This window comes from Crocodylus siamensis, chromosome 6 (assembly GCF_052110815.1).
Source record: "Crocodylus siamensis isolate JL-2025a chromosome 6, ASM5211081v1, whole genome shotgun sequence".
NCBI classification, from domain to species: domain Eukaryota; kingdom Metazoa; phylum Chordata; order Crocodylia; family Crocodylidae; genus Crocodylus; species Crocodylus siamensis.
This window is the reverse complement of record NC_143400.1, coordinates 7,318,278-7,331,088: the sequence shown is the minus strand read 5'-3', so window position 1 is coordinate 7,331,088 and position 12,811 is coordinate 7,318,278. Positions and strand designations below refer to the sequence as shown.

General features: G+C 64.9%; 1 protein-coding gene across 1 annotated transcript; it reads left to right on the top strand.

The window, feature by feature from the left end:
* Positions 1 to 9,624: 9,624 nt before the first annotated feature.
* On the top strand, positions 9,625 to 12,706 carry LOC149860825 (uncharacterized). The gene is made up of 6 exons (XM_090050518.1): positions 9,625 to 10,990; positions 11,113 to 11,216; positions 11,547 to 11,859; positions 11,980 to 12,080; positions 12,160 to 12,283; positions 12,403 to 12,706. The coding sequence occupies exons 1-6, from the start codon at positions 10,971 to 10,973 to the stop codon at positions 12,476 to 12,478; spliced, it is 738 nt and encodes a 245-aa protein (XP_089906644.1). The 5' UTR covers positions 9,625 to 10,970; the 3' UTR covers positions 12,479 to 12,706.
* Positions 12,707 to 12,811: the final 105 nt, after the last annotated feature.

Here is a 12,811-nt window from a genome sequence, read left to right as displayed (position 1 = left end):
GTCTGCATGCATGTGGGCGTGCATGCCTCTGTGTATGTGTGCACATGTCTGTATGTGTGTGCAGCTGTGTCCGTGCCTCTGGGTGTGGGTGTGCCCATGTATGCATGTATGCAGGTGTGTGTACATCTGCCTTTGTATATGTATGTTCATGTTAGTGTGTGTGTGCCTGTGTGCATCTGTATGTGTGCCTGCATGCCTCTGTGTATGTCTGTATATGTCTGTACAGGTCTGCATGTGCATGCAGATGTGTGCGCGCCTCTGTGTCTGCATGTGCACGTGTCCATGCCTCTGTACGTCTGTGTGTGTGCATGTGTGCAGGTATGTGTGCGCACACATGGCTCTGTATATGTGTAGGCATGTCTATGTGTGCGGGGGTGCAGGCATGTGTGCATGTATGCCTCTGTGTATGTGTGCATGTGTCTGCATGGATCTGCATGAGCATGCATGTGTGTCTGTGCCTGTGTGTCCCCCCATGTGCATGAGTGTTTCCATCCTTCTGTATATCTGTGTGCATGTATGCAGGTGTCCCTGCCTCTGTATAAGTATGCATGTATGTATGTGTCTATGTGTGGGTGCATGTGCATGTGTGTGTGTGCAGGAGTTGCATGCCTGCGTGTGTATGGGCGCACATGTATGTGCATGGGTGTGCTTGTGTGCATGCGTGTGTCTGCACGCATGCACCTGTATGTGCATCCTTTGGTATACACATGCGCATGTGTGCATGGGTGTATGCATGCATTCATGTACGACCATTTGTGTCTGCATGTGTGTGCATGTAACCATGCATGTGACAGCACATGCATGTGTGCGGGGGCTGCAAGTATGCGCATGTGTGTGCTGGCATGCATGCATGTGTGCATCCGTGCACACCAACGTGTGTGCACAGCCCAAGGGGGTCCCTTGGCATTGGGGGGTGGCCACAGGGTGGGCAGGGGGCAATGAAGAGAGCGGACGAAGGGAGGAGGGCGCATGCCAGAGGACACTGTGGCTTCTGTGGGGATAGGGGACAGCGCCCATCTGTCTCCTCTGTGCTGACGGTGCCGCCTGTCCCTCAGGGCACCATCCTGGGGAAGAGCACAGCGTCTCCCCGCACCGACCCTTTCCTGGCATGGCCAGCGCCCACGTGCTGACAAGCCGGAGCCAGGCTCAGGTGGCTGCCAAGACCCTGGGAGGAAACCCAGCACCCCAGTCTGCCCCCACCATGCTGGGGGAGGCCACTGTGAGGGGCTCAAGGCCGGGGAGGCCCGGATGTGGCCCCAAGGGGTGGCATCCTCACTGGGGGGACGTGTGGGGAGGGGGCCGAGGCTCAGCAGAGGGCAGGGGGCTCAGGGAGCAGCCCCCATGAAGGCAGCTGGGGCCTCGTGGGCGGCAGCCATCTTGGCCACAGCAGCCATTTTGGGGCAGGAGGCCTCCAAGCCACATGGGGTGTCCCCCCCCCCCACGCACAACAGCAGCCGTGGTCATGGATGGGGAGCGGGGGAGGGCACCCAGCCCCTGCCCATCCCTCCCCACGGGGCAACTCTGCCACGTCAAGCTGCCCTAACGTCTCCCGGGTCAGCCACAGCAAACTGGGTTCACGGGCGGTACACGCTGTGCACGTGCCCTGCAGCCCCCTCACACACACATGTGCGCACAGGCACGGAGCCAGGCAAAACGCACGTGCTGCCTTGTGCATGCACGTGGCCACCTCCTTGCACGCCTGCCCCACCCCTGCCTGCACACACAACTTGTGCACTGTAGCTGCCCCCACAGATGTCTCCATACCGTCCTAGGCCCTCACATGCACACACACACAAACATGCACATACATACACACGCACATACGCACACACATGCACACCCAGAGCTACCTCCTTGCACTCCTGCATACCCCTGCCCTCACACACAGCCTATGCACTGAAGCTGCCCCCTCACAGTGTCTCCATACGCCGCTAAGCCCTTACACGCACACACACACGACCTATGCACCATAGCTGCCCTTCTCACAGGCATCTCTATCCCCCCATGGCTCTCACATGCACACACATGACCTATGCGTCATAGCTGCCCCTCTCACAGGCACCTCCATTCCCCCTAGGCCCTCACACGTATACACACACACATATGCACACACACACAACTTATACACCATAGCTGCCCCCTCACAGACATCTCCACACCCCACTAGGCCCTTGTACGTGTACACACATACACTCACACCTGACTTATGCACCATACCTGCCCTCTCACAGATGTTTCTATACCCCCTAGGCCCTCACACACACATGCACACACATGCACACAGCTTCCCACAGGCTCTGGGCTGTCACTACAGGAGGGTCCTGGGGTGGGGGGGGGGCCTCATGGCTGGGCTCCAGGTGCAGGGGAGACAAGACCCCCCACCCCAAGACCGCAGGGGACCCAGCCCTGCTCCTTCAGGGTCCATGGCACCTGCGGGTGCCAGTGCCCCTCACTCCCGACCCATAGTCCCCAAAAGGCCAGGATCAGGGTTACCACGCCAGAGCCCCCACCCCTACCCCATGATGCCCCAGAGCGGCTGGGGGGCACTGGGCAGAGAGGAGCCCCGGCTCCACCCCGGCGCGCAGCTCAGGGGCTCAGCAGGGTGGGGGGACAAGCTATCCTTCATGCTGTTTCTGCTCCGCTGCTCCAGCGATGGCGGGATGAAGCATCCTCATTACCAGCGTATTGATGTTGAAGTGATTCACGTGGCCCTTCATCACCCAGCCGGGGTGGCGGGGGGGAGATCAGGCCAGGGTCTCCAGTGTCTCACCCCCTGCTCCACACAGGGGGAAGACCCCAGGAGTCCTGCCTCTTGTCGCTGAGCACTGGGCCCTGCTCCCCTCTGAAAGCTGGGGAGAGCCCAGGTGTCCTGGCCCCCTGCCCTCCCCCCAAGAAGCCCCTGCTGGGTCCAAGATTGCACTCCCCTGGGGGGTATCTGGAGCCCCTGGGGCAGGACAAGGGGCACCCATGGAGTGAAGCCCCCCAGGCTGGCAGCACTGGTGCCCCCCAGACCCAGGGAGCTCCCCCCCATCAAAGGGGAAGGGCAGCCCTTGGCCAAAGGCTGCCAGGTAGGGTCCGCTCCCCGCTCTCTCATTGCCTGTATGGAAATCAGCTCCTCTACCCCAAAGCGGGCAATGCCTGGGGATGCCCTGCAAAGCCACCGCCAGCTGGATTTGAACTTGCGGCCTCACCTGCCCCTGCCAGCTGAGCTAACAGCAGCAGTAGGAGGCTGTTACCCGGCCCAGTGTCCTGCGTCCCCCAGGCCTGGGCTTTGGGGCACAGCTCAAGTCTTCTGCTGCCTTGGCTGCTTGGTACCAAGGGCTGGGGCGGGATGCGGGGGGCACAAAGGGGACACGGGGGGGGCAGCGGTGGCAGAAGGCCAAATGCTACCTTGGGGGGCAGAAGGCACCCCCCCAATTAGAAAGGCCCCCCTCCGCCTGTCACCCCTGCTCAGGTCGGAGGGTGCGGGGGCAGAATCCAGGCATCCCCGGGCCCTTTGCTCTAACCACTAGGCCCTGGAGGGAGAAGCCAGGTGTGCCGGCTCCCTGCCCCCACCATTAGCAGCCACTGCCCAGGTGTCTCGTGGCCAGGTCTTGTCCGGCCGTGCTGTGCCCCTCCTCTGCTGAGCCCCGGCTGGTGGAAGAGGGGGATCCTGGCAGACAGGCGCGGGGGCACCTCGAGAGTGAGGCATGGGTGTGAGGAGCCCAGAGCTGGGCTGGGGGTTGTGGTCGGGAGTGAGGAGCACCAGCAGGGCTGGGGGTGCAGCGGGTTGGGAGTGAGGGGCATTGGTGGGGTGGGTGGGGGTGCAGGGGGCTGCGGGTTAGGAGTGAGGGGCACCAACACAGTGGGGAGCAAAGGGCTGAGCCCTCAGGCCTGGCTTAAAACAACCTGTTACACCTCAGCACAGCCACACGCTGCCAACCCCCCCCCCCCCCCCAATCCGCTACTGCCCCCTCCAGCTTCTACGGTGAGACTCACAACACACGCCAGCACACGCCTGCGCACACACACACACACACCTCAACCCCTCCCCAAAGTAAGGAGGGGGCCGTGGCCGTGGCCAAGCCCTGTCCCAGCCCCGAGCTCCCTGCCTGGGGTCACCCCACCTCCTGCCAAGCCCCCAGACCCCGCACTGCCCCAGTGCAGCTGCACATCCCGAGCACCCCCTGCCACCCCGCTCACCCTAGCATGGTCCCCCCGACAGGCAGCCAGGCCCTGCCCCCTTTAGGGCTGGTCCAGCCCCCCAGGGACACTCCAGAGCCCAGGGAGACGATGGGGACCCCTGCCCCTGCCCTGAGCCCTGGGCCCATGGGGGTGCAGGAGGTCTTGGGGCAGGTTGTGTGGTGCAGCAGCGCCGTCTGGTGGGGACATGGAGCAAGTGCAGGCCAAGGCCAGGCCTGGCAACAGGGGGGTCAGATTCAGGCCTGGGGGGTGCATGGGACCCTGGGGGCTTCCATAGCCCTGATGCCTGCTGGGGTGGCGAGGGCCCCGCCAGGCCTGGGGTTCACGGGGGGCCAGGACAGGTGGAAGGGGCAGGATCACGGCCCCCCTGGGGAAACTGAGGCAGGGACCTCTGACCACTAGACCCTGCTCCCATGCAGAGAAAGGGCCCAGGAGACCTGGCTCACTGACCCCCCACCCCCACGGAAACACTGGCCTATCCACTACATCCCACTCCCCACCTATCCTAGGGGATGCACACATGCACACATGCACATCCCAGGCATCCTGGCCTCCAGCCCCGCCCCCCACGCATTTCCTCCCCCAGTGCCTGGTTTCCACACAGCCTGGTGTAGTGCCTGGGTCCCAGTCCAATGGCGGGCAGACCCCCGTTCCCTCCCCAAGCTGCTGCCCTTGCACACGCATGCAAACGCGCTCACACACACCTATGCAGATGCATGCCTTCAGACGCACCCCTGCACACCCACCCACGTACGCTCACCTACAGGCACATGCATATGTGCAAGCACACACGTGCGTGCATCCTCACATGTGCACAAGCACACCCACCCATGTGCATACACACAGGCGCAGCCACGCACACACAGGCGCCCAAATGTAGGCGTGCACACCCATGCATGAACATGCACACAAATGCACATGCATATGTGCCCATACCTACATGCATGCACATGTGCACACACACACACACACACACACACGTATGCACACATGCACATGCCAGCATGCGAAGCAGCTGGTGCTTTGGCTCAAGCTGGAGGTGGCCCGGGGGACACGAGCCCTTGGTGTCCTCACAGTTACCCCCCAGGGCTGTGCAGCAATAGAGGCAGTCAGAGCAGGAGATGGGGCTGACAGAGGGATGGGGGGCCGGGATACCAGCATGAGCCCACGGGGGCTGCACACGCCCATGAACATGCAAACACACATGTGTGCATGCACACACATGCACACGCATGTGTTGGGGCAGCCCAGGCTGCTGTCCTGAGACCTGGCAGAGGGGGAAATAATTGAAGATTATTATCATCATCATCGTCATCACTAGTAGCGGTAGCATTAGTAGTAGTAGTAGTATTTACAGTAGCAGTACTGTTATTGTTATCATCATCATCATCATCACCACCCTGGCTGTTGCTACTATCATTATTAATACCATCCTTTCTCACATCCAACATGCCCTGGGATACACGCTGTCTTTGAAAGGCAGAATGAAAGGAAATTCGCTCTTTCCCTAGAGCCAGGAACTGTGCCAAAGCAGCCAGGAAGCCCGGCGTTTTAATTCATGTGAAACTTGGTCTTACAGTATTTCATGCATATCACATGCATGCCAGTGCCCAGAAGCTGGTTTGGGGGGAAGCGGTGCACGTTGTGTATGAGAAAATACGGCACCTGGCTATAGCTCTTGGGTATGGTTGAAGGCAGGTATTTGCGGTGCGAGAAGAATTAGGAAGGCTTCATATGCCAACATGCGTGTGAAAGAGCATTGACGCCGGCCAGGTGTTGCTGGATGCGGTTTTCTGTTCGATGCCCTCGTTATTGCTGCTCAGCTGATAATGACGATGAAGGTCATATCCACCCCCACCCCATGCTTGGTCCAGGACCTCCCTTCCTCCCAGCCCCAGACCCTCCCGTGTCCCTGGCTGCGTTCCAGGCCCCAAGGGCTTCGGCTCATCCCCAGCACTGGGCCAGGCTCAGGCCGGACCCCTGTCCCAGGGTTTTTTTTGGGGATCACAGGTGTCTCCAGGCCACATGGGCCAGGTGGACAGGGCTGTGACCCCCCCGCTCCCCACCCAGGCTGCTCAGGGAGACTGAGCCTTGCAACGCGGGGGCTGGGACAGTGGGGAAGTCCCCTCCCACCCCTCCACTCCAGGGTCAGGGCAGGGCTGGGGGCGCTGTCTGGGCGTCTCCCCTCCAGCAGCCACATTCCTGCCGCAGTCGCGCCTGCGTTCAGAGGTGCCCCCGGGCACGGGGGAGAGCAGGTGTGTGTCCTCCCCACCTGCCTGCCGCAGGGGGAAAGCAGGGGGGGGGCTGCAATCCCCAAACCAGCACCACGAGAGGGTCCCAGCAGGGCCGGGCCACAGCCCCACAGCCAGGGCTGGCAGATGGTACTATGCAGGGCACCCTCGTCACGTGGCATGCATGCAAGGGCACATATGCAAACACACCTGCCTCACCATGGACAAGTCAATACACAGAGCCCGTGCACAGAAATGCACGCCTGCAGCCCACTCACACATGTAACACCCTGGTGCACATATGCGTCACACAACACATGTAACGCCCCTGTGCACCTATGCAATAGCCGCACGTGCCTGCAGCACACCCACACGCACGTGCAAGCAATACCCCTGCCCATGCCCACAAGTCATGCCACACGTGCACGTAGCATGATTGCATGGGGCATGCTACACATAGGCATGCATGTAGCCTACATGTGCACACTGCACACGCATGCACACCCACTGGGACATCTTTGCCTCCCCACACAGGCCAGGAGGCTGCTGCCCCCTGCTGGACACCCTGGCTTCAAAGCACCCAAGGGCTGGAGTGGTGGGTGCCCCTGGCACAGAGCCCCTGAGAGAGCCTGGCATGGTGGGAACAGGGATGGCAAAGCGGGGCCCAGCCTGTAGGAGGAGAGAGGGCCAAGGGATCTGCCCTGGGTGGGGGGGAGGCATTTATCTGGGCCCCCCTCCAGCACAGACTGCAGATCAGCCCACCCCATGGCCAGCCAGCACTGGGGGCCCTGCCCCCCCGCTCCCTCCCCCCCGCCCCCCCAGTGCCAGGCCCGGAAGCACCTTAGGACAGGAAGCTCGGGGGAGGGGGTCACCTGTGGCACATGTCGGCCACTCCTGTGGCAGCCCCTCGGACACAGCGAAAGGGAGGAACAAGGCAGCACATGAGAAAAGTGGCACATATGGGCACCCTCCGACATGCATGCACACCCACGCATAGGCACACATGCATGCACACGCACAGCCTCATGCACAAGCATTCACATGGACGGGCAAATGTGGATGCCCAGGCATGCACACGCACAGATACATGCATAGACACACATGTGCATGCACCTTCACGAGGACAGACCTGTGTGCACATGTGCACAGAGACATGTGTATGCACACTCACACACACGTGGGCACATTTGTGCACCCAGGAGCCCACCCACAGGCAGGTGTCTGCCCACAGAGACCCACGCCAAGGCGCATGGCTTGCGCACATGTAAACACATGTGCACACTCACAGAGGAACAAGCGTGACGTCCTTTGAACCCTGCACGCACAGGTGGCCAGACCAGGCCCTGGCTTGTCTCACAGGCCTGGCGGCTGGGCTGGGGAGAGAGCCCAGGTGTCCTCCCCCACTCCGCCATGCCCAGGGGCTCCCATCCCAGCTGGGGGTGGGGGGCTTGGAGAGGATCCACTTGTGCCTGCATGCCCTGTGCACACGTGATGTCTGTGAGGTGTGTGTGGGGGGGTGAACACACATGTGCACATGAAAGTCCTGCTCCCTGCTCCTTCCCCCCTCTTTGGCCCCTGACGCCAGGACACAGAGACCCCCCCACCCCTGGGGCCCAGACCCCCTTGCCCCCCTCCCCCCCCCCCCCCCCCCCCCCGCCTGGCTCCAGCCACCCTCCCCCAGCCCAGGGCTTGGCAGAACTGGGGGGGTCACCCCCCAAATAGGGGGCTGAAAGCCAGCCGGAGGGGTGGCTGAGCCTGGGCCAAGCTGGGGGGCTCTAACCCCCCCCCCCCAGCCCTGCCATGCCCCAGGCTGGGGGGGAGGGGCGGGGGGAGCCGGTGCGTCTAACAGCGCAAGGGCGACCCCTGGCGGCCGCGGGCGGGGTTGCACCGGCGGGAAGAGCGGGGCGGCTGTGCCCGCCGGCGGCCCCTGCAGGGACCAGGTGTCCGGGCTCGGGACCCGGCACCGTGCGGCAGGTGCCCGCCGCCCCCCCCCCCCCATGGGCAGGAACGGGACCCGCGGGCCAGGCTCGGGTTACGGGGGGGTCGCGATCCCCGGGGCAGCGGCTGGCGGCCAGGATCCTGCCTGGGGCGGCGGGGGTGCATGTGCGTGCGCGCGCACAGGTGCACGACCATGCGTGTGGGTTTGCACGCGTGCCTGCTAGGTGTGCACGCATGTGTGCACACTGTGCGTGCGTGTGCGCGCACGTGCGCACGTCCATGCATGCAGGTCTGCACATGTGCCTGCATATGTATGCCAGACGTGTGTGAATGCATGTGTGAAGACTCTGTGTGTGTGTGTGCGGGTTTGCAAGGGTGCCTGCGTGTGCACACCAGATGGTGCACACTGACTCTGTGCGTGTGTCTGCACACTTGCATGTATCATGTGTTCATGGCACATGCATGCACATGCATGGCTGTCTGCATACATGCACTGCTTGTTTGTGTACATGCCCGGGGGTGTATGTGTGCCTGTTTGCACACACATGCATGTATTTGCATAGGCAGGTACAGGCGGGAGTCTTGTGTGCACGTACATGCTGGTGGGTGCACATGCACATGTGAGTGTATACATGCATGTCTGTATGTGCATGATGTATGTGTGTGCGTGTGTGTGCATGTGCGTGCACACATACAAGGGCCTGAGCATGCATCTGTGAGCATGCATGGGGCTGTTCGAGAGGCTCTGGTGCCTGCACAGGAGCCTGTGTACGTGTGCGCACGTACAGGGTATCAGCAGCCACGTGTGTACCCACCTGCGCGCATGTGCATACACATATGCATGGGAATGCAACGTGCACTGGTGCAAACTGGCACATGCCTACACGCATGCACATACACTCATGCCCAAACGAGCACACACTGACTCACTCTCACACACCTGAGTGCAAGTGCACACGCACACACAGGCTGTGGCACATGCACATGCAGGACACTGCCAACATCTCCGGAGCGGCTCAAGTCTCCACCTGGCACTGGGGGAGGGGGGGCATCTCTGCCATAACTCCAGTCCCCCGTCCCCCCACAAACATGCTGCAGATGCTTCATATTAATTAGTGCCATTAGCTCCCCGTTTAATTACCCACCAGCTTGTACTGCCTTAATTGGGGATAACCCCTTCCCAGCCGTGCTGCAGAGGGGGGGTGGCGGGCAGAATTGCTCCGTCCTCTTGGGCATCAACTCCCCAGCTCAACGTGGGGGGTGGGGGGCAAGGGCCAAAGGTCAGGAGTGCGGGGCACCAGCAGGGCTGGGGGTGGGGGCAAGGGGCTGCGGGTCGGGAGTGAGGGGCCCCAGCGAGGCTGGTGAGGCAGGGGCAGGCGGTCAGGGGTGCACCTAATCCCACGGGGAAGCAGCATCAGGAGACCTAAAGAACCCAAGTGTCCTGGGTCCCACACTGCCCCCCTACCCACCCCCCTCCAACCCTGAGGCCCCGGGGGGAGACAGGCCCAGGACCCAGGTTTATGTAGCAACTGGCATCCCAAGGCCCTACTATGACATCACTGTGCACCACCATGACATCACAGCCACAAAACCTGTTCCAGCAGCCCGGGCCCAGCAGCGGGGGCTGGCCATGAAGGCGGGGGGCACGCCTGGGGCCCTGGTGCTCCGCCTGGTGCTGGCCTGGCTCCGGGCTCTCAGGTGGGTGAAGGCATGGGGTGGGGGGCAGGGGCCACAGCAATATCCCTTGACCCCCCCACCCACCCCCCGTGTCCCCACAGGGCAGCAATCACCAGCCTCCTGCATCTGGCACAGCATGCCCTCTGCCACCTGCCCCTGCCCTGGGCCATGCCATGGCACTGGGACCCGCTGGCTGTGGTGCTGTCTGGTCCCCCGCCCCCACCCGGTCTGAGCCCCCCGGACGGGGTGGGCGCGGGGGGGGGGCACCCACTGGCCCAGGAGACAGGTACAGTTGGGGTCAGGGAGGGGCACCCGCACACCTGGGTTCCTACCCTCTGCGCCTGCCTCAGTTTCCCCTTTGAGGCCAGGCCTGCACTGTCCCAGCTGCCAGCATGGCTCACCCCCCCGCCAATCACCCCATTGCTGGCACTGCTGGGTCCCTCTGGGCTCCAGCCACACCTCGGCCCATGCCTCAGTTTCCCAAGGAGCTGAGGCGCCTCTCGCTGCAGGCAAGGCCCCTGCGACGGGGGTCCCGGCCTGGCCAGGGGCAGAGGCCGGCCGCGGCCCGTGCACCGTGCGCTGGAAGCTGCTCTTCGGCGTGTACCCGCCGGAGGCCACGGCGGAGGCGCAGCGGGCGCTGGACCAGCGCCTGGGCGCCCGCTACCGCGCCATGAAGGCGGCGTGGCGCAGGCGTGTGCCCAGCGCCCGGCACTGGCGCGTGCGCTCAGACCGTGAGTGGCCCCTTTGCCCTTTGGTGGCAGGGACACCCAGCCTAGACCCTGGGACCCTCCATTTATAGCCCCCCACGGCTCCACCCACTGAGAAGCCCCGCCCCCGTCCTTAAAGAGCCAGGACCCCTCCAGGCCTGCTCTGTGCCCACAGTGGAGCTGGCGCTGGCCATCCAGGAGCACGAGGGGCGCGAGGAGGAGGAGGCGGAGGAGGATGAGGAGGAGGCGCTGGAGGTGAGTGGGCAACGAGGAAGGCTCCAGGGGGCCAGCCTGGGCTCTAGCCACCGGGCACCACTGCCCACCTGGGGCGGGGAGAGGACCCGGGCGGCCGGGCACTGACCCCACTGCCCTGCCAGGCCGAGCGGCAGCTCCAGGGCCTGGACGAGGCGCAGTTCGGGGCAGCGCTGCGGGACATCGACGCCGACGTGCCCCGCACCCACCGGCACCGCACCTTCTTCCAGTGAGTGCGGCCGGCCGGCCACGGCCACGGCCCGGCCCCCGCCCCCCGGCCCCGGCCCCGGCCCCGGCTCAGCCCGCGGCTCCCGCAGGCGCCAGGGCCTGGCCCGGCTGATCCAGCTGCGCGACCTGCTGGTCACCTACGCCGCCTTCCACCCCGGTGAGCCCCGCCCCCCGGCGCGCCCGGGCCCCGCCCCCAGCCGCGGCTAGTCCCCCGGGCTCCACCCACCACCCTGCCCCAGGCCCCAGCCGCTGCCCCGGGCCGCCCCAGGCCACGCCCACAGCTTTGCCCGCGTCGCGGTGCCCCGCCCCTGACCGCCGCCGCCCCCCGCAGGCGAGCGCTACCGCCCGGGGCTGCCCGCCGTGGCCGGCCGCTTCCTGGAGGCGCTGCACGCGGAGCCCGCCGCCTTCTGGTGCTTCTCGGCCTGTCTGCGGCGCTGGGCGCCCTCGCTGCGTCCCCCCGGCGCCGCCCGCCTCGCGCGTGAGCCCCCCGCCCCCGCCCCCGGGCTGGCATCAGCCCCGGCCCCCCCCCCGAACCCGCCCCCCTGTGCCGCAGGCCGCGCCGCCGAGCTGCTGCACCACGCGGACCCCGAGCTGCACCGGCACCTGTGCGGGCTGAGCGCCGAGCCGCTGCTCTTCTGCCTCGGGTGCGGCCCCCCGCCCCGTGCCCCGGGTCTCGAACCCGCGGCCCGCCGGGCCCCGCCGCCGCCCCCTGGCGGCCAGAGGCGACCGCGCTCGGCCTGATGTGGGCTCGGGGCCGCCCCCAGGTGGCTGCAGCTGCGCTTCCAGACCGACCTGGACCACGAGGACGGGCTGCGGGTGCTGGAGCTGAGCGCCCTGGAGGGCCGGGCCGGGCAGCCCCAGGGAGGTGCGGCTCTGCCCCCCCCCACCCCGCTAGCACCCAAGGGGGGCGGGGGGGGGTCTCTGATCCCCAGGACTCCCCGCAGGTGCGGATGCCCCCGGGGACGGGGCCACCGTCGCGCTGCTGCTCTGCGCGGCCCTCCTGATCCAGCACCGCCAGCACCTGCTCCGCTGCCAGGGCCCCCACGACCTGGTCCTCTTCGCCCAGAGGTGGGGGGGCAGAGGTCAACCGTGGGGGCAGCCTGGCTGGCTGCACCCTGGCTCCCCTCCCCGCTGGGAGCCCTGGGTGAAGCAAGGCTGGGGGGCCTCATGCACTGCCCCCCCCACAGGCTGCAGGGGAAGGTGGCACTGGGGGCGCTGGGCCGGGATCTGGGCCCTCCGGAGCCACCAGGCGAATTGCAATGAAGCTCTGCTGCGCCGGGAGCTGGATCCTCATCTCTGTGGCCACAACCCCCTGCCCCCCCCCATTTGCCAGCCAAGAGCCAATGGGGGGGGGAGCTGTGGGTGAGCCCTGGGGGTTGCAGGTTGGCGGGAGGGGCACTGGTGGTCAGGGGGGAGGAGCCACCGGGTCCAGACAGTTCACACAGCAGCAGGATCTGGATTGGGTCCAGGCTGCCTGCAGCAGGGGGGCACTCGGGGCAGGCCTATGGGCACCAGGGATGGGGGGGATTAGAGAACCCAGGCATCATCCCATCCCCCCCACCCCGGCAGGGGACAGGCAATGAGCACAGGCCGCAG